The following is a 26,743-nucleotide window of genomic DNA, read 5'->3' on the forward strand; positions in this document are numbered from 1 at the left end:
AGGTGTGTGTGAGCTAAGCAAACCAACCAAGCGGTAGACAAACAAACAACAAACAAACAAACCAACCGAGAGGCAAACAAATTGCTAAAATAAATGTACGGCGGGGGGCAGAAGCAGCAGCAGCAACAAAGACTCAACAAAAGGAAGAGGACTCGAAAAAAGAAGAAACAAAAATCGGAATCGGAATCAGAATCGGAATCGAAGAGGTCCCATTAATGAACCAACCAAGGTGAGTAAGTACTGGTGACAATCATCGAGGAGTGGGTGCACCGCGAAAAAAGTGGCGAATTCGCATTGATTTTTTTAAGTAAAATAGTATTTTGGATTTGTTTAACAATAAAACCAATATTGTTTCTTATATGTATTCTCAATAGAATTTAGAAATAATTTTTTTAATATATTTTTTGGTGCGACAAACTTAGTTTGTCTGAAATAATTGTTCAATTCAAAAAATTTGTTGTTTGTTGGTAGATATTGATCTAAAAACTGTGTACCGTACAAAACCCTTCTAGTTTATATTGCAATGCTTTTCAGAGGGTTACAATTTATAAATTACTGAAATGAATAACGATACCATCAAAGACAAAAATAATTAAAATTTTTTTTTTTTCTTTCACTGCAAATGAATATTGAACCCCATGATAGCGGAATGATGGATGGGCATTGTTTTACTTTTTTGGGGCTTTAGATTGTGTTTCTGTTTTTGTTTCGGTTTTGCACCCTGCACTCTGACCCGATTTGTTAAGACAAAAAGACAAAACCCCAGCAAAAGTTGCCAACCTCTTTGCATAAATCACAGGAGCCGGCTCTCTGATAACTTTAAAAATCAATTTGGGCTCAATGTGTCGCCGGCATCAAAGATTAAACTTTGCCTCTGACACGGGGCTCTGCTGATTCAGCTGGCTCAATTTGCGAGAAACCTCGACTTGCTCCGGTTGTGCTGGTCTTGGTTTGGTTTGGCTTGCTTTGCTTTGGTTTGGTTTGGTTTATCGATCAAACTCCGACTGCAAGTTGGCCAGGTGGGCTCGGCAAACGGATGCGGTTCATCATCCTCCTCCGCCGCAATCGCCCAGACCCCAAATCCCCAATCCCCCTCGAACTTGGAAACTTTTGCTGCGCCTTTTGATTGCTCAGCAAAATGTTACATTACCACAGCCACATAAAAGGCGGCATCGTAATAATGTGTTCAGGCCAGGGGCATAATTCTAACTCAACCCAAGCCATCACTGCTGTTGTCTTTATACAGTCTATCCTCCTTAACTCGAACGTTAATTTTGTCTTTATCTTTAACATTAGGAATAAGGAACTTAACAAGAAATGTCTTTAATTTATAAAGATTTCAAGAATTTTGAAATATTTGGATTTTAATGATTACTAAGATTTCGAAGATAAAATTTACCTCCATTCATACTTTTCCACACCTTTATTATTGATTTTAAAGCCCAATTTCTTAGGGAGTGTGAACCCAAATAGTTTTGTGATGAGTTTTAAAGCATTATATGTATATGGAGAAATTTGTATTCAACAAATTATTGGTAATTCGTTTCGAAATTTAACGAAAGCGCACTTTTATTTCTTAAGGTTCTAAAGGCTTTTAAATGCTTTTATATTTCCAAAAGGAAAGTTGTTCTTTGCGCTTTAGAAGTACGACTGTACTTGAAGTGTGGGCACAGCGCAACTGGCACATCGCCGGTGACTGGTCAGCGATTCGAGTAAATCCTGCGAGGCAAATGGCAATTCGCGCATAAATCGCTCTTGGACCCAAGGAAGTCGCCGTCGGGGTCTTGGAATAGTGGTTGTGTTATTTTAGTGGGGTTCTTCGACTCCATCACACTGCCCATTTGTATGTGGTTCACGTCGTCCGAGTGCGTCAGCGAAGCCTGAATGAAACTTGCCCTGGATGTGGATGACTGGGGTCTGGGATCTGAGGTCTGAGCTCCGAGCTCTGAGGTCTGGGGGCTGCAAATGGCACGGGCCTGGTTCTTATGCTGATGACATCATAACAATAAAAATTAAATTGTTGCTGCTCTGACAGGCGGCGGAAATGACGGCGCTTCGCGGCTAGTTGTTTTTGGCGTTGTGGCGGACGGATTTTGTTGCTGCACTGAAATTGAAAAACGCCTTGAACTCGCTCGCGTCTCGCGTCAACTGGCGACTTGCGACCCACATCCCCGGAAAGACCCCCTTCATAACCCACTCTGCCTTGCCAGCCTTCCTTTCTGGAGTGGGGTCTTGAATATAAAATTTTATCACAAGACACACATTTAATTTAATTTAATGAGAGGCGAACAACATGCTCGCTTATCTTTAAACGTTCTGCGATTTGCCCTGCCGTGATATAACGTATTTTTGAGCCCACTCCAGGGAATCCCGGTCCTCACGGAATATTTAAATAAGCTTAGGAGGTGGCGGCAATTAAGCAGGGTGGGACTTTGGCTGGTTTATACCATTTATATTACCAAATTCTGGGAGTTATCACCCCAAGTTGCAAACATAGACCACTTAAAAAGAGGTTCCAATGTTTACATTTTAAATACGGTCTGTTTTTGCTTTTCCTTAACAAAATAATTATTACAGAGTAATTTTGATTTATATTGCTTAAATAATTATAAATGCAATATTGAGTGCCTTGAACCTTTAAAGATTTATTGGAGTCTATAATGTGGTACACTTAAAAACAATTTGTTTAATGTATACACTATTTAAGTCTATAGTAATGTGATTTTTTTCAGTTCTTAATTTGAATGTTTAAGTATTTAAGTATAATCTATAATGTGGTTCACTTAAAACCAATTTATACACTATTCACGATTTTAATAAAGTGTTTAATTCCAGTTCTCTTAACTTTAATATTTAAAATACTTTAAAAAAATTAAAAGAAATCATTGTAAATAAGAGAAGGTATTGTTGCTCAAATTTAAGGAGCCAAAGTAATTGCCAAAGTTGAATTTTAAAACGAAATCGAAAAACAGCCATTGAACATGATTTCCAGTGGGGATTTCGGAGAACCAATCTCTTCCCTTTGGTAGATGGAATCACATCGTGTCACTGATTTTGGCTCGACCTTTTGTGCGGCTCCTTTGGCTTTGCAGTAATGTGATTAGGAGGCGGTGTCCTTGGGTCCCGGGGGAACATGTCTGTCGATTAGGCAACGTGTTAAGAACACTTAATTGAAAATAACTTTGGGGGGGGGGGGGGCATCTAGCCCGTACTCCGAAACACGAATGCCAAACCCCTTGAAGGGGTGAAAATCTGCACAATCCGGGTGGCACTCCTCCTCTACCACCTCCACCACCTGCATCATCATCAAACTCTCCTCGTCCTTGAGGTGCTGTCAGCACCCCCAATGTGTGTGTGGCATGAAAGATGGTTGGCTTTATTAAAGGCCAGGCCGAACTCTCTGGCCCCAGCTTAATTATACATTATTTTGGCCTAAACACAAGCAGGCACCGGCAGTTGGCCCCGCTGGCTGGGCCACTAGGTCGAGTGCGTGGATGGTTAAACTCGGGGAATGGGAATGGGACTGGGATTGGGATTGGGACTGGGATTGGTAACGGGGGCACGTGTTTGCGTGTTTGAGGGGCGTCCAGGCGTGTGCAATGATTTATTTGCAACAGCCAGGGGCAGGCTGGCTGTCAACTCTCGAGCTGCGAGTGCCACACTCCCATCCACATACGCACTTTCTATGTTTATTTACTGTTATATTTATGTGCAAATAATATTAATAACAATAAAGTTTTCTGGCCCGTTTTATGGCCAAGTTTGCTTGCTCTTGCCCCTGTTTTCTCTCCACACCAAAAACGAAAAAAGTAAAGAAAATCAGTAAAATAGGCCCACGAATTGTTTATCGTTCCTTTAGCCAAAAGGTCCTTTCCATAGAAGAAGATCTTAAAGTTATGTTGCGAATATAAATGTACGATTATGGTTGGAGTGCAGAACGTGACTGAGCAGCCGAAACAGCAGGCTGAAATTAAAGGGCAGCCAAACACACATAATTCTGAATCTGTAAATATTTAACAACAATATTATTGATAGGAATGCGTTATTTTGTTGCTTCAGCTGCTGTGTTTTTGAAATTCCCCCGAACGTCAAATTTTTACAACTTTAATTAAATATTCCGATGAAACTGCGTTAAACTTGAGCTTTGACTCGTCAAATTGTCTTGCCATTCTGCCTGATTAATTCAGTTTTGCCAATCGGTTGACAGCAAAATATGCACATTGATTAAACTTTTCGGATTTTCCATCGATTGCCAATCGCTTTCCATCGCATCCCGGATTCCGAAAATTATGTGAAAACCCGGGGGCCAAGCTCGTCGTCTCGTCTCGTTTCGTCGCTCATTTGAAATGCTAACACGTTTCCCCAATTTCCATAACAGCCGAAAACTTTAAAGGTTGCATGCACAAATCGAAGGGCGAAAAATAGCAATAACGGTTGAGGATTATGACTGAATGGATTATCCTAAATTGATTTGCACTGAAAGTGCTTATTTGCATTACTTATTGTTGCTTGTAGTTTTGTATTTGAAATAAATATGTAGTGCGGAAAATTGCAAGGGCAACTATCTGCTTTAATTTTGTATTGAATTTATATATCCGCGTTCTGACAGGAATAACAAGTAGCTTAAGTTAGTTATGTTTAGATGTTGTCAGTTCATGCACCCAATAAAAAAAATGGTCATAGAACCCAAACTAATGTTACATGACTTTTAAACTATTGGGTATGAAAAATTTCTTAATAAGATCAGTATCAAACGAATAGCACGAAAGTATCAAAATAAAACTTATATGGTTTAAGAATAAAGCGTTACACTGTAGTTTTGTACTATTTAGTATAGAAATTAATTTTAAAAGTATAGGGGTTATATTATTTTGTTTTAAATACATTAATACTGTGTGTAGTTTATTGTCAAGGCGGATTTATTAAAATTAAACTTTTGGTTTTTTTTATGTATGCTTTGCCATTAATAAATGTATTTTAAATTTAATACGCCCACTCCTCGACAGATATCAACGCTAAGCTCAAAATCCAATCAACTAATATATTTAATCAAACCAATTTAACCATTTCCGATCCCTATTTCTGATTTCAGCAAACCAACGAATGTTAAAACAATAGCATAAGCAATACGAGCAAACTACTTATAACGAAATCGCTTTAAACGCACCTCTAGTGTTAGTCAAAAAAGGAACACATCTCGACGTGTATCTTGGGGAAAATCAACGCTTCATAAATTAACGAATTAGTGAATAACTTAACCACGGACCAGCTAAATTAGAGACCACCCATCGGAGGACACCCGTTGGAGAAGGATCAACCACCACGGCGAAGGGCGGCCGTAATGGGTGGTGGCTTTGCGGCGCCACCGATTACACTAGCCAGCAACCAGCGACCGGCTCTGATAATTCAGCCAGCCAGCCCCATTCCTGCGACGGATATGCACGAGAAACTCCTGGAGAAGGAGGACAAGACTGAGAGGACCAATCTGCTGGGCAGGTCCAAGGACAAGTCGCCCAAGGACAAGCCGCCCAAAGACAAACCGCCCAAGCAGTCGAAGTTTGCGGAGCGACTGCGTCGCTCGTTCCGCCGCGGCGACCATCGATCGCTGGAGATCAAGCGGCAGGAGCCCACGCCGGAGGAGCTGAAGGCCAAGAGTCGGGCCACTCCACCGCCGCCAAGTAGTGTGCACGCGGACAACAACAACCGGCTGCCATTTGCCCTAAGCCATCTGCATCTGCCCGGCCTGGGATTGGGCGGACACATCAATCCCGCCCTGCTGCTGGACAGTCCGGACGAGTGCACTCCGCCGGAATACGCCTACCAGCACCTGAGTAGCGTGGCCACCACCAATTCGAGCACATCCCTGGAGAGCAGTTGTGAGTTGGGTGAGCTGAGCGGCTCCCAGAACAGTGTCTTCTATTGGGCCTCCATGGGTGGCGAGGTGAGCACATCGTCGGGGGGAGCAGGATCAGGATCGGGAGCAGCAGGCACAGGCACAGCCACAGCCACAGGAACTGGAACTGGAGGAATAGTATCTACGGAACACCAGGATAGGCGACGCCTGGAGACACAAAGCAGCAATCGAAGCGATCAGCAAGCCATTACCACAACCGCATCCTCGGTGCCTGGGAACAGCAGCAGGAGCTGCAGCCTGACCAGCGAGAGCAGCTCCATCCGGCTGACCCGGCTGCAGAACTTCCTCTTCAAGAGCAGCAACGAGAGCTCCAGGAGCTGCCAGGGTCACTCGAACGAGGGCTTCACCGTGTCCTCGCACAACTCCTCCTCCGGCGAGTGGGAGCAGTTGGGGGCCTACCTGTCGAGCAGCAGTGGTGTGGGTGGGGGCCATGACTTCCAGGGCGGCTCCTTTCCCGAGGAGAGCACGCCTGATGAGACGGAGGGCACGCTTCCGGTGGAGACCACCAGCAGCAGTGGGGGCGGGGGCGGTGGCGGTGGTGGCTACTATCAGTACACCCTGACCTCGCCCAACAATCCCTTTCTGCCGGAGATCACGGCGCGAACGTATCACAGTACCTACAGCGAGGATGGGGCAGTGGATGGGGCTGATCCATCCAATGCGGATGAGCTGCAGCTGGAGGGCAATGGGAAGTATGGCGCGGGAGCGGCGGGTACTCGCTCGGCCCAGCTGCCCACACCATCGTACAGTCGAGCCGGTTCCCAGGAGTCGACGCACAGCGAGGGCGGCGGACCGCCTGGACCCACGCCCAGTCCCGCCTCCAGTTCCTCCTCCACGCCGGGCCGCCATCGCAGGAAGCTGTTCAGCCTGAACTCGCCCACCCGATTGCTGCACCACCAGCAGCAGCATCATCATCAGACACCGCAGAGCGCATCGACTCCGGCCGGCGGAAGCAGCAGCGATGGCTCCACTGGCGGCAAGTTCAACTCGGCCAGTCTGGTGCGGAGCCTCAATCCGTTCCTGCCCAGCGTTACGTCGCCGAAGAGGGCGCCGCACAAACAGGCGGCAGTGACCTCGCCCGCCGGCTCCGTGACCCCTGACCTGAGCACAAAGCGCGAGGAGTTCCTGCGCGCCACCATGAAGATCTGTTTGGTGGTCTCGCCGCCCAACAGCAAGCTGCAGGTGAGTCCCGGAAAAACTGGAAAACCCGGAAAACCTGGTCAACAAATTATGCGCGACCATAATCAAATGTTTACTTAGCCAAATGAGAATAAACATATTTCCACTCTTATGTACGCTCGTATTTTTGTATTATTTCCCTCTGTTTTCTTTTTCTCGCTTCGCGCTCTTGTTTGTGTTTTAAGTTGGGATATTAAATTACAGAATTACTTGCCAACAAGCGCAGCGTTACAAATATTTTCTGCCATGACGTCAGCGCGGAAGTTGGTCCTGCATCCCCAAAAGATCCCTCAACAGCCATAAAATATTTGATGCGCTCTGATACTTGTTTTTAAGCTTTATTTTTATTTCATGCAGCATTCGCCTTTCATTTTTTGAAGTGGTGAAAATAAGTGAGAAGCTGGAAAACGACCATTTCCAATGTGTCTCAATATTTTTGTATGTTTTTTCTGTTATCTAAACTATACCATAAATATAATTTGTAACAACGCAACTTCAATAATATTTGGGTAAATAAAAAAACTGTACTTATTTTTAAAGACAATTCAATATTTGTTTGACCCTGTTCCTTAAAAAATTTGGCAAACATTAATTTCTTATTTTAAGTTTAATGCTAAGAAGATATTTAAGAAATTAAAACCCACTTTTTACTTATGCTTAGTATGTTCTTTTATTTTAAAAAACAATGTACAATTTTTGTAGTATTTATTTAAATTTTTTTTGTAGATGTGACATTTCAAATTTTCAACAAGTCATTTAATTTAACAAAATCAGTTTACTGTAAACTAAATTATTCTTATACATGAGCTTTTAAACGTTATCAACTGCATAATTTTCATTTGCCATTGGTATTTATGCCTGAATGGAATTGTAATAAACGATTCCGTCAGCCATGGAATTTATAAATAATATAACAGAGACATTGCGCATAACGTATACGCAGTGTGATTGCATAGAATCTAATGTGTGTGCTTATGTGCGTGGGGGGAATTCAATTGTCGCCGGAAGTTATTTAGAGGCATTAGCGCAAGTGCAGTGAAGCAATAAATTGCATCAGCAATTTGTCCAGCCCACAATAGTGTTTACCCCGTAAAAGCCTCGACCAAATTCTGGGTAAACGAGTCTGCCATTTGTTGGTCATTCAGATTATCATCATTCCATCACAGACTCTGGCAAATATTTTCGTACGAGCTGGCATCCACAGACAAATCTGTCCTTTTGCCTGCGGGCATCTAAATAGGCCACTCCTCAGCGTAATCATAATTTGTACGTTTATTACAAAATCTAATCCTATTAGTGGCAGGCTTTCTTCAAAGGCCTAGAATGACACAGGATGAGTGCACGTAAACGAAAACAATTATGCAAAAAAAAAAACTAAACGAATAACAAAAAACCAGGCGAAATAAAAATGTCAGAGATTTTACTTTTACTTAAATTAAATTTATATTATATTAGCAAGCTCTTGAAGCTTGAGGCTTAACACAAATTTCTTGAACTTCCTTTGGGAGATATCCGTTTAGCCGGTTCCCAAACTTCTTCGCACACGACACAATTTGTCATAGTGTCCGGCTAAAACCCCAGAGTGATTTCCCATGTTACGTGTCCTGTGGACCAAGTTCTTTTTTCAATCGCTGTCCCCATTAAGTAGCCATGTTAACATGGAAATTACGTGGGCTGACATACGTGTTGAAGTCTTTAAGCGATTAGGTAATCGCGTTAGCGATGTGATTGTGCATGCGAGAGGATACTAGACTAAATTATGCAATGCCGCATTGCACTATTCCTACGCAGTATAAACAATCAGAGTTAATATTTCCTCAGTCGGGATTCACAAAAGTAAAGTGTTCATTTTAGGAACCTACGAGTATGAATTGCTCTTGAATGTTTTTTTCATTTTGTGCGGGAAGCTAAAGGCCAAAGTAAGCCAAAAGTCCGAAGAGTCAAACAGGAAAATGTTTTTATTTAACAGTAACAACTATAGGATATCCTTTACTTTAAAAATATAACGTAAATATAATCCGGTTGTAAATAATTTTTTTTTCTTAATTTCATTTAGTACTTAATTAATTTCCTTTGTTTTTATTACCAAATCAGTGTCGGTATGTAATTCCCTAAACTTATTTTAAAGCAAGTTAATATTCTTTTGGCAAAATATTACATTTTTGTGTAAAAACTCACACAGGCTTTAACATATTGGACTTTGCTTTACACAAAACATTTATTTATAGTCTTGTATATACACAAGCCCAGTATACCCGCTTCTTATGTGATTACTGGAAAAAGTCAGCCAAGCCGCAGTGGGCGAACAATTCACAATATAACCGGAAACAAAAACATAAACCAAAGTAAAAGGGCAAGGCAAGCGGTCGCAGTGTGAGGGACGCCAGCTGGAAATTGCCAAAACAGAATGTGAAATATTGTCGTCAGCAGGAATAATAGACCAGACCAGACCAGACCAGAGCCCGTATCCTTGGGCGCACTCCGGGGGAGTCGGTGGTCCTGGTCGTGGGTTCCATGGGAGATTAGCGGCATCAGAAGGCTAGATGGCATCCGTTCCGGAGCTTAAATTCTCGCAGCTCGGATGCCAGGCATGCCGCACCCTGGATTCGAAAGTCGCTTTCGCTTTCTTCATTTGATGTTTCAGCAGTGCAGAGCAATCCATTTGAAGTAGATCCCAAGTATCTCAGAATATGACTGAAAGTGCCCACTAACATTCATTGGTAACTAACTAGCCTCGTCACGAAATAAGTTGATAGAATATGCTGATTATCCGATTTTTTCAATTTGAAATACTTTGCAAGTTTCACGATCTTTGCCTTAAAAAGGTTTTAAAATAATAATGATTCATACTTTTTCTATAGTTTCAATATATTTGCTACCGAAAATGTTATATTTTACGATTCAAAATTATTTGAAAATTTTTTTTCAATAGGTGAAACCTTAACGCTGTGAATATTAGCATATGCAATTATAATAATGACATAAAGCTAAATGTTATTTTACCTTTTAGTAGAAACTTTGATTTTACATATTCTTGATTTTGACAATAAATGTCAGCCATTAAATGACAATGTAGTACTTCTTTGAATTTTGCTGCGGTTAATGTGAATTTAAGCACAAGGTTTTCGTCGAGCTCAATTTAAAAGGAAGGCATTGAGATGTGTAAATCGCAGACGGATGGCTGGGTCCTTCACAAAGGACGTCGGGTGATGGGTGAGGCAATGACTTTGAGGCGGACCCTGACTTTGGGCCACGTTCACACTCACATTTACACTCACACTCACTTGGCCAGCTGGGGACACTTGACTGATGTAATCTCAGTGCATTAGGCGAGGACAGGAATCCTTCGAGAACACGTCTAGGGCTCTTTGCCGCTGGCGCAATCTTTTTGTTCTCGATGCATCTTTTCGTTGACGGTTCGCCATCGCCATCGCTTTCGCCCTCGCAAAGTTGCCAAGTTACCCAGTTGCCTGGTTGCCACCCGGCCGCAAGCAATTTATTTTCCCCGGAAAATGCACTGAGCTTTTCATTGTCTCGCAACGGCCGGCGTCAAAAGCATTCAAAACATAATTCTCAGCATTAAGCACAAAAAATGCAGTAATTCGGTGTGGCTCCAAAGTCCCTTGGATGCAGTGGCTTCTGGCTTGTGGCTTAGTCGCTCCGAAGGTCATCTGCAACACAATACATTTCCGAAAGCATCTTAAAATAAACAAAGCAAATCCGCAGTACGTCCAGCAGGGCTTCTTATAGCTTATCGGCATTCAGGCAAGTTGCAGATTTATAATTTCGTAATAAATCTTGTGTCAAAAAAATTATTTTTGTCACTCAAGTGGGGCTTAAGTTAAAATATTTGTACATTTCATTTTAATACGCATTTTCACCTGCAAATATTTTATTCTTTATGAAAATAATATGTTACAATCTCTCTCACATTTGTTGAATATTTTTTAATGCAATGTCATTGTATTCATTCATAATATAGATGCACTTCATCCGCTTATATTTAAATTGCTCTTTTTACTCCAATGAAACCAATCCGTATGGTGAAACATGTGAAAAACAATATGAGAAAAGCCCTCAATAACGCGAATTTAATTTAACTATAAATTTCTGCGCCACGCTTCAATGATTTCCACTCAGACTCACAAACAGATTTCGATTTTGTGTTCCGTTGCAGCTGAAATCGAAAAGTCTCACCCACTTGGATGGCCTCGACTCGGGCGTGGTGGCCTGCCAGCACGGTCCTCCGGGAATGGCCACCAGCACCACCTCCACCACCGCCGCCGGCGCCACCACCGCGACTCCGGGACTGTTCGCCACCGCTGGAGCAGCAGGATCGCTGGGCCGGCAGGCCAATGTGGTAAGTGATGGTCAGGGGGCCGAAGGCAGAGGCTAACCCACCGGCCAACTGCTAGAACTTGGCACTTAGTCAGCACATCCATCTTGCCTAGAGTGTGTACACTGGGGGAAAAAAACGCGATCTAAAATCAAGAATAAAATATTTTATCTTAACATTCTACAAAACATTTGGGATGCTTTTAACAAAGATTTCGATTTATTTATTTATTTAACTTAGATTTAACTTAGATTTATGGAAATGTAAGTTTTAATATATAATTTTTTTTTGTAAATTTTTCCATTATGATAAATTTTTTTTAATTTTTTCTGTTAATAACTTTAAAAAACACCGAAATTTACATAAAATCTGGCAAATGTTAGAAGTTTTGTTCAATCTAAAAAACGTATGCTGTCAATATTACAAATTGTGTAATAACTTTTTTTTTAAAATCTTATAATTTCAAAAATTAGAAAACAACCCTTATAAATTGCGATTTCAAATGAAAAATTCCTAAAAATCTTGATTTTAGAATGTAGTTTTTTCGTGTGTAGTGTGTGAAGTGTAGTGTGTGCCCACTGTAGAATCGTCATTCCTGGGTTTCAGCCCCTCGAGAGGAAGTCCGCTCGCAAATTGATAACAAATTACTTTGCTTGCTGCTTTCGTCTGTCCTTGATTTGTATCTATTTTGATTTTTTAGCTCTTTTGCTGCTCTTCGTGTAGCTGTCATTGATTTAAGCACAGTCAGTTGTGTTTATTTGCACTAACTATTTGTAACTGTTAGTCATTTGGAAGACTGCACTGTGTCTTTTCTTGTCAGTTTTAAAGAGAACGTGACTTTTCTGCGATTTTAAGGATCCACTCCTCTGGCACCTTTCGTGTCATTCGTTTGTAATTTGTAGTTCAGAGTTCTAAGTTTTATTGAAGGTTTATCAGATTGCTAGAAACTTTAAATTATAATAATGATTGAGAAATAGTATTTTGCTTCAAAAATTTATTTTAATCATTTTGTTTTCTCTTTTACATTGTATACTTAATTTTACAACAATTATATACAAAAAACCAATATTTTATTTGATGTATACAAAAGCACAGATTAAATTAAATGTAATACTTTCTTTTAAGTTGGTAGTAGACCAATATAGCCCGCTTTATTATTAGGCACTTCAAATATTTGCTTTAATAGTTTGGTGGATACAATGGCTTACAATTGGAAAACTTGACAGTCCTGCACAGTAAATTAGACCCTGTGGTTTATATAGGGTGTAGTTGTACCATGTAATCACCTAACAAAAAATGCTCACAATATCTGTCTTATCCACTCTGTTCTTTCTCTCTTTCTCTATCTCTTCTCCTCACTGTCTCTGTATATTTACCTAATGGGCTTTGTAAACTTTGGTTTTTATTTGTTTGCTGACCGCTTTAAAATACCACGCTGATAACCGAAAAATAAACTCGAAAAAATGTCAGACTGAGAAGGGCGAAACGGCGGGCGGTTGTCTGACCCCCTCGGCACCACCGGCCTCACACGCGCACCCACCGCACCACCCACCCACGATTTACACCCAGGCACCGCAGATCGTGCGGCGGACGCCCTCGCTGATGCTCTCGCCCACACTTGATGAGGCCACCACCACCACCACGACGACGACGACGGCTAGTTCGTCCTGCTTTGGCACCGGTCACTCCAGTGCCGGATCCTTCCACCAGCACCAGCATAACCAAAGCCACCCAAGCCACCCAAGCCAGTCAAGCCACCAGCAACTGACTAGCAGCGGCAGCACCACTGGCACCACTGGCGGCACCACTGGCAGCACCACGGCAACTCATGCGATACCCTCCTCCAAACACTTTCAGTTCGCTGGCGAGCTGGTGGCCACATCGTCCTCGACCCTGAGTCCCTACAGCAGCACCACCGCACCCTCGATTGGCGGTGGTGGCGGTGGCTTGACCTCCCCGGCCGGCTGCTCATCGTCCTCCGGCTCGACGGTGAAAAAGAAATCCTCGTTCATGAAGCGCAAGAAGCCACTGCTGACGCGCAGCGAGGTGAGTGGAGAATCACCTGGTCAAAGGACAAGCTCCTCTGGGATTAAGCAGATCTCAAATGGCTGCACAATCAGAAGGCCTTGCCACCTGAATGTCCGCCACAAAAGTGGAAATGAGTCTGCAATTAACGAGTTCGGGCGAAAGATGGTGAATTACACTTGGCAGATGGCGACTTTTGGGATGGAAATACATTTTTAATTTCTTTATTTGCCTTTGTCGCCCTAATCAGCAAAAGTTGTTGTAGAACTTTCCCTGCTTTCCTTTATTTTCCTTAACTTTCCTTTACTTTCCTTTACTTTCCTTCCTTCGGTTTCCCCTTGCCGCCGCTTTTCTGTCACTTGCCAAGCGGAGAATTCCGCCTCGGTTCCCGCCAACACAAATACGGAGAATATTTCTTGATGTTTGCTTTTATTTCAGTAGTTTTTGTGGACGGCTGGGTCCTACTTAACCCCCTTTTTTTTCCCGGCCTCCTCCAGATGCAATCTTCACACTTCACAGAGCCATCAAAGAGAGTGCTCTGGCGGCAGTCGAAAGCGATTTTTGCCAGTGAACCTCTTTGTGGCCCTTTTGGAGGCTAGATTAAAAGGCTCTTTTTGTTTGGTCCTTGAATTTACAGATACAGATTAGGCTCTCTGCATCAACGGAAAGTGGTGGACCAAAAGACCTCAATTGCGACGTATTCCCTAACTTAATTTCGACTTTTACATTCCTTTAGGTATCCAGCTCCGAGTTCTTCTCCGTGTCATTCTGCCTGGACTCGTCGCAGCAGCCAGATGAGGAGTTTATTCCTGCAACCAAAGGCGTCACACTACTGTGAGTCCTTTCAAATCCTTTCAATCCCATTCAAACAGAATTTAATAAACAAAAATGTTTAGTAACGCACTCAGCCACGCTTTGCGTAGGCGGAACCTCAGCTTCACACAAATCACAATTACGGACAACAATCCCACGCCCAGTTTTTTAGATGCAGGTAAGTCGTTTTGCGTGTAACTCCCTCGGATTTGTTACCACATTGAGCTTGTTATTCGCCTGACAGGACCCTCACTGCTTCCCGTTTCCGTGGATGAGCAGACCGATGTGGAGAGCCTGGCCGGACACCACCTCTGCATCACAGAACGAGGCAGCAACCGCAAGCCCCTGCAGAAGGCAGCTTCCTTTGTAAGTTTTTTCCCGGTTTTTGGGGTCAAAATATAATGCATTTTTTATAAAAGCTAAGTTTGAGTAAAAAAAAATTTGACATTTAGATTGCATTTCATGCTTGAAATCTAAATAAAAGTATGTTGTCTGATGTTGCAATTAGTTGATTCTACTTTTTGAGATGTATTTTAATTATTAGTGTATGTAACGGGGTAAAGATGTCTCTAAATGATAAAGAGTTTAATTGGCAATTAACTTATTTGTTTTAAATAAAAGTATAGTTAGCAAAACTAAATCGAATTTTAGGAAATTAAGGCACAAGCTGACATGGCCTGCGACTATGGTTGTTTTATGATTATGCATAAATTAAATTGCAAACCTCCCTTAGTTTGAAAATATTTTGTTAAATATCTAACCGGCCCAAAACTTCGTAAATTATATCGAAAACGATACTGTAACCTAAAACGAAAAAAAAACGAATAATATGTGGCTTACAAACTAAGCCAAATGTTTCTTTAACAATAGCTCGTCAGACATATTTTTAAAAAGTGATCAGAAATATATCTTACTAGCTTAGGCTCGAAACTAACTTAAAAACGGTCTTTTAAATACGTTTTATATCCTATTTTCAATCCGTTTGTAAACATTATGTTAAGTATCTTACTTTTTGGAATGGAAAATTGTATATTTAATATTTTAGTTAGTTACTGAATCATTATTTTAAATGCAATGCATAATTAATTGCATAATTTAATATTAAAAATTTTTTAAACAATGTGCAAGACATTTGATTTTAAAAAATTCCTTTATGATTAAAATGCATTTTATTTAAGTTAAACGTGGTTTCAATTTAAATTAGATGTTCATATATAAAAATCAATTCCGAATATAGTCAAATATAAAATTAAACAATTTTTTGCTTGTATAATATAATAATATAATTTTAAATTAGTTAAATACGGCAAAAATCCGTAGCTTGTTTACTAGGCAAACTAATAATCTAAACTTTAACTGACCTTCGCCTCACAGGGATCCCGACAACCTCCGCCCCGACTGCTGCCCTCCGTTTCCACCGAGGAGACCAGCGAGTCGGGAGTGGCGACCGGAAAGCAGATCAAACAGCGGTGGTCTTCCATATTCGGCATCAAGAACCCCCAGCAGAGTCAGCTGTGCGAGTTGCTGAACAGCTATGCCAAGAACGGAGTGCCCCAGCGGGCGGACAGCATGAACTTCGATCATCCGGATCTGGTCAACTCGCTGGCGTATCTGCAGGATATGCACAAATCCTGGCGCGACTTTGTGGAGAGCGACTCGATGAGCGAGACGGAGATTAAGATCCAGACGGCCATCTGGGAACTGGTCACCACCGAGGTGTACTACATTCACGCCCTGCAAACAGTTACCGATGTGAGTGCTTGCCTTCGAATTATAAACCTTATAAAAGGAACTTATTATTGGGTACTTGTTTTAGTTGTTCCTGGCATGTTTGGAGGCCGTTCAGGAGGAGCGTCTGCTGATCGACGTGGACCAGGCGCGACTGTTCTCCAATGTGCGGGCTGTGTGCGAGGCGAACATCAAGTTCTGGACCATGTGGCTGTATCCCATGGTGGCACACAGTGTGGTCACACACGAACCGCTGCGTTGCGCCTTTTTCCAGGAGGGATTCATTGCCTTTGCCTCCATCTTTGCGCCATATAAGGTGCGTCACACTAACGATTGTTATTTCATTAAATTTGGTATTTGATTTTAAATTATTTACTCTGCAGATCTACTGTGCGGAGCAGAGCACCTGCCAGTTCTACTGCAAGGAGCTGAACCACAACAACGCCCTGTTCACCTCCTATTTGGCGTGGTGCGAGTCGCAGAAGATGTGCAACCGCCTGCGACTCGCCGACATTGTGGTGCGGCCCATGCAGCGACTGACCAAGTACAGCCTCCTCCTGGCGGCCATCAAGAAGCACATGAGCGATGTGGAGGAGATCGAGGCCATCGACGTCATGATGCACAGCGTGGAGAACTTCGTGGGCAGTGTGAACAACCACTTGACGATGCGGCAGGAGAGCGAGCGCCTCAAGGGGGTGATGGTGCGGATCGAGTCCTACGATGTGGTGGTGAGTAAACACAAATGTATTCCGGATTTACCTTAAAAATATAGTTTTCTGAATCAGTAAACTATAATTAACATTAACATTAAGATTTCGAAATATCAGTTTTAAAGGATTTCAAATTAGTTACATAAAATACAAAATAAATTCTAAGGAATTCTAGTCTTCATCAAGAGCAAAAATAAACAAAAGAAGTTAATTAAATTGACTGCGACCTAAAAGATTACGTTCGACTTTAATTAATGATTGTTAATGGTTGAACGTTTCGGAGCACGTTTGGTATGTCAATAGATAAAGACCAAATAATGAAGACAGACAACGCTGCCCGTGATATTAGTTCAAGAATAAATATAAAATGTACAGAGTTAGACATGCGGCATACTTTTTAACGAATTTCTTCTACAAGTAACGGGAATAATATTGCAATTTTAATACATTGTTCATTTTACTACAATGAGGAATAAGGAGCTTTGACTGGAAATCTTTTATATAATAATCCGAGTGCAGTCTTAAAGTGTGTTTTTCTATGACCTAAAAGAATAGATTGTTTACTTATAAAACAGTATATCATGTAAAAATGAATTTTATGCTAACTAATTGAATTTTGTTTACCTATTTTGCGCCTTCGTAGGACACCAACAACGAGATGCTCGACAAGTTGATCAAGCAGCACAGCCAGATGTTTGACCTTTGCGCTCCGATGCGCGGATGCCCCGCCTACCATGTGCGCCACCTGTTCATGGAGGGCGACCACAAGTTCAAGGACAACCTGGGCAAGTCCGATGTGCACTGCTTCCTGCTGACGGACCTCCTGCTGGTGTGCAAGACCATTGCCAAGCGGGGCTTGGGGGCGCTGAAGGTCATCCGGCAGCCGTACCTGACCGATCAACTCATCGTCCAGCTGGCGCCGAACAATACGCTGAACTGCGTGTACCTTAACGAGTTCCAGGTGGCCACCACGGCGTTCACGCTGCAGTGCACCGAGGCCAAGAACTGGTACGACGCCCTGTGGCGGGCCAAGACGATCTACCAAAGACTGAAGCGCGGGGGGCGGCGGGGGGCAGCGGCAGCGGTACGGTGGGCGGCGACAGCTTCCGGTTCGGGGGCAGTGGCACCAGCGGCGGTACCGCCGACTCCCTGGGCGTGCGCAAATCGCCCATGAACTCCTCGATCTGCAGCCACGTCTCCAGTGCGAACAACAGCCACAGCGGCAGCGTCGAGTGGAACGACTCCCGCAACATCTCCGTCGAATTTGAAAAGACAAACTCGGTGTCCAGCGACGAGGGCTCCAGCATAATGACAGGTGAGTTATTATAATAATTAAAAAACTTATTAAAATTACAAAAAAAAAAAAAAAAATAGGTATTTCCATATTTAAAATAAACAAAAACCGCAATGGTTAAAAATCAAAAAAAAATATAGTTAAGGGGAATATAAAATACTTAGATTTTCTACGCTTTTATTTGTCAGTGAAGGCTTAAAACTGAGAAATGGGATAAGCATTTACATTTTAAAACCCACTATTAAATTAACATAAAGAGGAGAAAACAGCCCCAAAGTTTTTTCAAAACAATTACCTTATTTTGTGTTGCATTATAAAAAGCGATAAAGTAAGAGGTCCAAGAGGAGTTCCAGCGAGTTTATAGCATTTCGGGGCTTATGTTATTATTTGCTTTGTAAACACCGTAACATATTTTTTCATATTGAAACCTTTCTCGTCCGCAGGCAACCACGGAGTGAACCTGAAAGGCAAGCAGCAATTGATCAGTGGCCTGCACAAGGCCAAGATGGGCATCATCGGCCCGATGGGCTCCAAGTCGGCCAACACGCTCTCTGTGCAACCGCTGAACCATCTGGGCCAGAGTCTGCCCAACCTGAACATGCATCACAGCCACACGTAAGTTGCGTAGAGGGTGCACCATCGCCACTGACCATACCAGCTTTTAACTAAAAATCAAGCAAGCACACTCCACCAAACCACTCTCATCCCCTGATCACCAGATCACCAGATCATCAGCTCACTGATCAGATCCACTGCCCAGTCAAGTGTGAGCTTTCCCAGGGATCGGATTCACTCTGTTTATGTTGTACCATACGCTACATTTAGTCATCATATTTATACACTGTTTTTAGCTAGTACTTACTGTAGACATATTTTATATATTAAAACAAAAACAAACAAAATAAATATTTTTATTGTAAAATGTACGACTTGGATCCATGACTAATCACTTGCTAAACCAACTCTCATTTGTGCTAATTGTCCTTCATACCGAAGTCATTAAGATATAAAATACCCTTGATTAGTAAGAAAAAAATAATTCAAGCACCTGTATCTGTATTTATCTTTAACAGATCCGCCAGTATATTTCAGTTTTTTCATAATCTTACTTAAAGTGCAAAAGGAAATTAAATTGAGGGTTCCTAATACAGAAATTAATAGAAAATGTGTCTAAAAATATGCAATGAAAAAAGAACGGCGTCCTTCGGAATTACTCAAACGTACTTTCGGACTTGAAATATATTGTTGCATACTTTTAGACAGCTTTTTAAGTAATGTCAAAACGCCATTGACTTCTTATTGCCATTGTTTTATTGTCTGACGATTAAGATAATTTTTTTATAAAAGTTTTTTTAAAAAGCTTAGGAATATTTGCCTTAATAATTAAATAATAATTATATTTGGTTATAAGTTCCAGATATGAAGGGTATTTTATTCTTTGGCTTCCGAAGCTACTTTTATTTCCTTTGTTTTGTTTTCTGCGATTACTGCAATGCAATTTCGTTTTGGGCAAACACGACTTTTATCCTTTCCTGTCACCGACCACTGACCACCGCTTGCGTTTCCGCTCGCCCCACCTCCGAACCCGGAACCAAATCAGCCAGCGTGCTCTTTACAGTATAACCTTTGTCCTACTTGTAGTAACAATACCCTGCTCGTGCCCGGCTCCACGACGAGCCACTCGGGCAACATGTTGTTGTCGCCCAGCCACCGTGGCATTTCCTACCCGCCGCCGAGCCCAACGAGGTGAGTGTCCCTAGAGATTAGAGCCCCCATCCCCCCACCAAGTGCCACGTCTGATGGTGTCTGTAATCCGTGAATAACCTGTGTCTCTGTGTCGCCCTTCCCTCTAAAAAAAAAAAAAAAAAAAACAATCCAAAAACTCTGCGCCACATGTGCATCGTCCTGAAATCGATCGATCGTGATCTCTCATAACCCACATCCTGCGCCGCATCCACCGCCGCATCGCCATCGACTAACCCACCGCCACCGCACCGTGTCACCGTTGCTAATGCCTGTCCTCCGTCCCGTTGTTCCCGTGGTTGTTCCCGCAGAGTTCCGCTGCGACGTGGCATGGCATTCTCCACGTCGACGAAAAATCCGCCGCTGCGCAAGACCCGCAATATCACCTCCCAGAACAGTATTAACTGGCATCAGATACCGGCCACGCCCACGCCGCCCAGCCCCCGATCGCAGCACCAGTCGCCGGGAGTGGTCTGCATGCAGAAATCGCTGCCCCTGCTGGCCCCCAACGAGGAGGGTCAAGGTCAGCCACCGCCCCCGCTGCACAAGCAGCTCTCCCACCAGGCTCCACTGCCCACCTCCAATCACAACCAGTCCGGCACCGAAACGGACGTCTGATGAGGATGGGTCTGCAGAGTCGCAAAGCCGCAGAATGTACTTACCAATAGATCTGTCACAACCTACCAGTAGCAAGGTCACCCACAACTCTCCCTAATAAAATACGTACAGAAAATCGCCTTTAATTTGCAGACCTTAGCAATTTTTTTTTTATAAAACGTACTTAATTATACTTAAGCTTTATTGTATTTTATGTTAAAGATTTTTTGTTCTTTGTTTGAAATATAATTTTCATTTAAGAATGATATTCAAATTAATAAAATCCAAGATAATACAATAATTTAAAATCAAAAATAATATTTAAAATTATATCAAAAAGTTTAACCTTTTCTAAAAATTCTTGATTTTTTTATATGTTCTTGTTTTTTTAATAACTTTTTATCAAGTACATGTTTTAAAGGTTTTAAAGACGAAACAATATTTTTAAATATAATTAAAGAGCAAGTATAAAAATTAAAAAAAAGTATTCAAAGTAAAATTGTGAACAAATCAATGGTTAATTACTATATAATTAAAAAGATAAACCAGTTTAAAGTTTTTAATTTCAAAGTTATTTAGTGTATTTTACCTATCCAAAGGCCCAGCTATAATTAAAGGCGAATTTCGAAAAGTGAAGTAAAATTTCATACTGAGTGTAGGACATCGTGAACTTGTAATGTAAAAATCGCACTTTTGGGTCCAAAGCTGATATTGAACTTATCTACATTCCATAACTAACCAACACCTTGGCGAGATTAAAATTCAGAACATCACGCCCCACAAACTCGCCATTTTAATCTTCCCATAAAGATATGAAGACAAATAAAGTTTAACCAAACTAAAGTTAGTTGTACTTGTTACCATAGAATACGCATAGTCCGAATGCCATATATACAGATACATACTTAGATTGATCACAAGCTTTATGAAAGTGTTTCCATACTATTGATGTAAGTCGTTACTTTCCTTAAGTAGGTAAATCAAATGTTACGGTCATAATAAATTAAATAAACAGAATGTATACATATATCTTACTGGCTGTCCATTGTCTGAATGTAACATAGAATTTGAAAATGTTTTCCAAAAGAAAATGAGAGGTTATATTATATTCAACTATTTCCCTTAGCTATTTTATGCTTTTAAGTTTTCAGAAACTATTTTGAAGAAAGGCTTAAACTCATTTTCAGTTTCTTCATTTTTTTGTTGAAAACTAAAATAACTCAAACTCAATATCACGTACAAGTTTGTAAACCAAAATAGAGTATTATCCGATTTTCGGTCCAAGTGTGTATAAGTAATAATATTAGCTTTAGAGACGAAACTAAGATTACCGTAGTCTTCTGCCACAAAATGAAGGTGGTGAAAACCAGAGCACACATTTTAGCATATGGCAAAGTAATATTGGAATACGACTTCGGATGGAATTCCAACTCTAAATTATTATCCGTCGTTTAAGCTACGTTCATATGGGTGATAAATTTTTAATTGAGTTCAGATCTAGATAGCTCATAACCTTCCTATCAATAGCCATTTTTGACTAGCGTTATTAAATAAAGCAAAATAATATTTATCAGTTATTCTTACCATCTCTGATACTATCGTTTTATTTTCCTGAACTTTATACATCCTTTAGACACTTAAGTTTAGAATCAAGTATTGTTAGCATAACTTATTGGATAGTTGAGTAAGGCATAGCTACTGTTCTTCCTTCGGAAACTATTTCGACGAAAAGGATGTGACACACGTGAGGCATTGATTTGCTAATTGCAGATTTTCGCCAAGCGATTTGTACATATTATCAACGGGAAAGCGTGACATACGTTCTAAATTACATATAGGGAGACAACGGAATACATATACACACCACATATAGTATATAGAAATTATATTTATATATATATATGTATATTGTAAAACGTGAACTTTTAGAGATAATGAGATGCATGTCTTGCACACAAGTGAGCCACAAAATTACTACAATATACAACTGCAATACAAAGTGTTAACTTTAACTGTATTTTTATGTACGAATACTTACCAACATTTAGGGCTGCGTAGAGCTGAGATCGCATTTTAGAGTCGTACTAAGTTCGAGGGCATGAAACTATCTTAATCCGTAACAGATACCAAGATACGTTTGTGTACAAATATCTAATCTTCTCTTTGGGCTAATCCAAAGAGTATATTCATACATACATATAGTACGTGGTACTTAGAAGTTGAACTTAAATGTTATTGCAACTATATCTAATTGCAATCTATTTACAAAGGAATACAACCAAAAACAAAGAGTAAAGTGCAAAAAAGCTTTATTTACACGCTTGAACAATAAATATCAAAATTATTTGTAATGTAAACAACCAAAACCCTGGTGTTTTATTTTAATTAATGCATGGTAAGTAATCTATTATTTCTGTGGATGGAAAATAAGTTAAACAAATGCCATTAAAGGCCAATTACCAACCGAAAGCGGCCAGATGCGTATAAAATCTGTGTTTCTATAGTGACATCAAGCCAACTGCACTGGACACATCGCTTATTTAACCATTAAAAAGTTTTGCGGCAGCTGCAACCATCTGACCAGAGATATTGAGAAAGGACACCGAGCCAAGGATGCAACTTGATAAATGAAGGGCCATCCTGCCAGGGCAGTATCGTCATTGAATAAGCTTTTATTAATTGGGCATATTTTTTTTGAGCCAACCACCCATTATAAAGTTTTTCGAAAACTATTGATAAAGTCATTTAAAACTTTTTTTTTAAAAACACTGCGGTAGGCATTCAATTGAAATACATAAATTACAAAATGTATTCCATGATTGGCATGTCATTAAATAAATAATGGGCCACAGTAATGTAATTGATTTATTGCCAAATTCATTAAGTTCAATGGTTATTTTGCCTAATTAATAATCTAGTACTTTAGAGTTAATAGGACGAACTAATTGCGTAAAATAAATGTCATTATCTTGGCACAACCTATTACATGTTTGGCTGAGTCATTTTTTGACAAAGTTCAATTACTAGAAATATTGATTTAATGCGGTAAAAATTCTGTTTGAAATAATATGGGTCTGACAACCCCCTTTTAATTCAAAATTTACAAAGGTTATTCTACGGAATAAAATCGTAGTTTTACGGATGCCAGCTCGCCCTTGCGTTTGGTATAAATATAATGCCGGCAACTAGCAGAACACTTAAAACAGGCGATATATGCAGCAGCCAAGTGGATTATTTGCATGCCACGCCCTCATCCCACCGCCCTCCGTGCACGCCCCCTCCGAAACACTCTGTTCTTGAAAGGCATTTTGATAAATGTCGTAATTCCGCGATTGAAGTGTTATGGCTGGCAGTTAGTCAGGCTGCTTGCCTCGGATACGCGGATATAGCGGTTCTGCGGCTGCGTTACTTATATCTAGACGTCTCACAATGGCAGTCAGAAAAATACGCAATTTGTGAGCCCAGTCTCCAGCGGAAAATGCTCGGAACGGCGAGCCCCCATTGAATTTCCACGTTTTCCGAGCTCCCACTTGAAGCATCCGCCAACTGAATTCACTGGCTGCAGTACCAAATGGATTCGCAATCGTGTAAATGGGATTATGGTTGTGCGTGGATGCAGCGCTCTAAAAATTGCAGTGGCTTGTACGAGTTTGCGATTTGACCACTTCATACACTGATTACCGAGAACACCCCGTAATCAGTACAAGCATTTTCATACTAAACTGGAATTTAGCTTTGCACTTTCAACACAAAACTGATAAGTCTATGTGGAAATAAGCTCATTGCCTTTAAACTTTGAACATTTTTAATATAAATTTAAAACAAGAACGTAAGTTGATTTCGATATATAATTTATATTTTTGTAGCTATAGACAAATGAATTACTTATCTGTTATCTAGGCATATATCTATGAAAACTTTTATGCCATATAAATTTTTCCATACATTCTTCGATTGTTTTGATCTTTGTAAAATTGAAAATGTAAATAACATATATATTTCGAATTACATGAGAATATGTTGAAGACCATCGATGTTAATTAGATATTTCTATAACTTTTATATCTTTTCAATGAAAGCTATATAATTTAGTCGTCCTATTTTTATAAAACAATTACCAAATTTGCAAAATTTTTAAAAATGTATATACCTTAAAGTACAAGATATATTATAATATACATATTTATTTATTTATAATATTTTACAAGGTTTTCAAAACAAGTCAATCCTTAATAACAACGGACTTGTAGCCTTTTTTTAAATTTATATTTAAATTTTTATAAAATAATCGAGTTCTAAAAAAGAAAATAATGTATGCGTATATGTTCTAAATCACAAAACAAACAAACTTAATAATGAAATTGCAATACTCTCTGCAACGATAAAAAAAGTCAACAACATTTCACAACTAACACCTGATTTTTGACCTCTAGCTATAATCTATATATTCTGGTGAAAAACAAGTAAAGTTAAAAGATTGTGCATTCACCTGACTTATTAAAGTCAAACCAAAGTGATTGTGCAAATATTGGTTTTGCAGAACAGAGAGCAGAAATTGAAGCAAAGCAAATGGAAATTAGCTGTTCCAGGTGGGGCTTTAAAGACAATTTTGCCGGTGACAGGTCTGTCGGGGACATCCACCTGGCGCACTGCCTGGAAGTTGTCGACACCGTGTTAACCCTAGCCAAGTTGCGCCCGCCTCCACCTCAACACTCCAAAACTCTTCGCCATGTGCAGGCACGCCTCGCAAGTTCCTTTCAATTAAAAACATTTCCCAGCCCGGCGCTTTACCTCCAGCCAGACGTCTGTTCGCCTCATTTTAGCATATTACTCGGGGAAATAATGAGCCCCGAGCAGGGAACATCAAGCCCAGGACACCGGTGCCCCAGGTTCTCGGTGTTCCTCTTCTTTGTAAGTGCCACGCATCCTGTCGCGGTGCTCTTTAAGCGGCTGGCCCACAAACTGCTCGAGGAGGATTCTTTAAGAGGATTTGGCACTCAGAGGTACAACACTTGATGGACTTTTCGTCGCGGTTGAGTTGAGATTAGAGCCAGCATGTTTTCGGAGACAAGTTGGGTTTCCAAATAAAGGGGTTTGCCATTTCAACTGATTTTAAGTCACAAATAAAAAAAAGCCACCAAAAATATTAAAGTCGGGTATCGCAAATTGATCCATCATGAATAACTAGATCTACAATTTTATTGCTTAGTAATAGAAAATATATCATAAGCTTTTAGAGGTATACTGCCATAAAATCTGATTTAAATTAATCAACCTATCACATGCATTAAAAACATAAACAAGCTTATGCATATCAATGAACAAAGCAATTTAGATTATAAGTGCCACTATGGATTTTAGTTTAAGACATCCAAGAAACATTTTTTTTTTAAATTAATCAACCTATCACACGCATTAAAAACATAAACAAGCTTATGCATATCAATGAACAAAGCAATTTAGATTATAAGTGCCACTATGGATTTTAGTTTAAGACATCCAAGAAACATTTTTTTTCCAATATTTATATCCAAATCCATAGCCGGGGATTATTTAATTTCCCGAACACAATGCTTCCAATGCAATCAGATTATTTAATCAACCGAAAACAAAGCTCCCATTCCCTTCCGACTTTGAACGGTGTTTAAAGTCGGACAGATGCGACTTGAAAACCATTTTGTCTTCATAAAAAATGAATTCGATTTTGTTGGTTTCTGCTGTTCCGTATTGCTCATTCGAAAAAAATGGAAACAAGGTCAGTTGGCAGGTGCGCAGCGACAATAACGATGTCAGGAAAAATAGTTCAATTCGCAACTCAAAAACAACACACATCGACCATAGCGACATGCTGGCATCGATGCACTCGTCTGTGTATCTGCTGAAATGTTTTTTTTATTTATTTGAAATATCAATAGCATCCCATAATAAATATCATTGATGTCAATGGCTTCTCCTCATCTGCATCCATCCAAGAGCAAAGCCGATGGATATTTATGGGTCCACGTCCAGCAGAACATACAGGAGTATAGAATGTTTCGGCTCGACTGCCCTTCAATACTAATTTAACAATCAAATGAGCCCAAGTGCCATCAAAAAAGAACTAAATTGAAAGCATAGGACATAAGTTAAAAAAGACAACTGCAGATGGGTTTAGAAAGAATTGCAATCTTCGGCTTTTGCATTTTATTGAGATATATAGACAAATATTTAGAAAAAACCTTATATTAAAATCGATCGCTCTGAAAAATATTTTAACATAATAAAGTTATCTAAAACTCTTAGAATGTTTTTGGTTTGACACTGTTTTTGAGCTATATATATTTTACAGAGTTCAACCTTAATATAATTATGTTTTTGGCATTGTTCAAACTTTTGTTAATCAAATCAAGCAAAAAATTCTTTTA

At 40.4% G+C, this 26,743-nt stretch overlaps 1 protein-coding gene across 1 annotated transcript; it reads left to right on the forward strand.

Moving 5' to 3' along the window:
- The first annotated feature begins 8 nt into the window (after nt 1-8).
- On the forward strand, nt 9-20,615 carry LOC128260148 (uncharacterized). Its single transcript, XM_052992932.1, is given in 15 exon segments — nt 9-229; nt 5,093-7,096; nt 11,271-11,453; nt 12,900-13,475; nt 14,191-14,288; nt 14,351-14,445; nt 14,512-14,633; nt 15,642-16,019; nt 16,084-16,311; nt 16,379-16,723; nt 17,349-17,766; nt 17,769-18,020; nt 18,443-18,614; nt 19,641-19,745; nt 20,054-20,615. Coding segments are annotated over 14 exon segments (5,034 nt in total). The 5' UTR covers nt 9-229; nt 5,093-5,341; the 3' UTR covers nt 20,361-20,615.
- Nucleotides 20,616-26,743: the final 6,128 nt, after the last annotated feature.

Source organism: Drosophila gunungcola, assembly GCF_025200985.1.
Source record: "Drosophila gunungcola strain Sukarami chromosome 3L unlocalized genomic scaffold, Dgunungcola_SK_2 000014F, whole genome shotgun sequence".
NCBI classification, from domain to species: Eukaryota; Metazoa; Arthropoda; class Insecta; order Diptera; family Drosophilidae; genus Drosophila; species Drosophila gunungcola.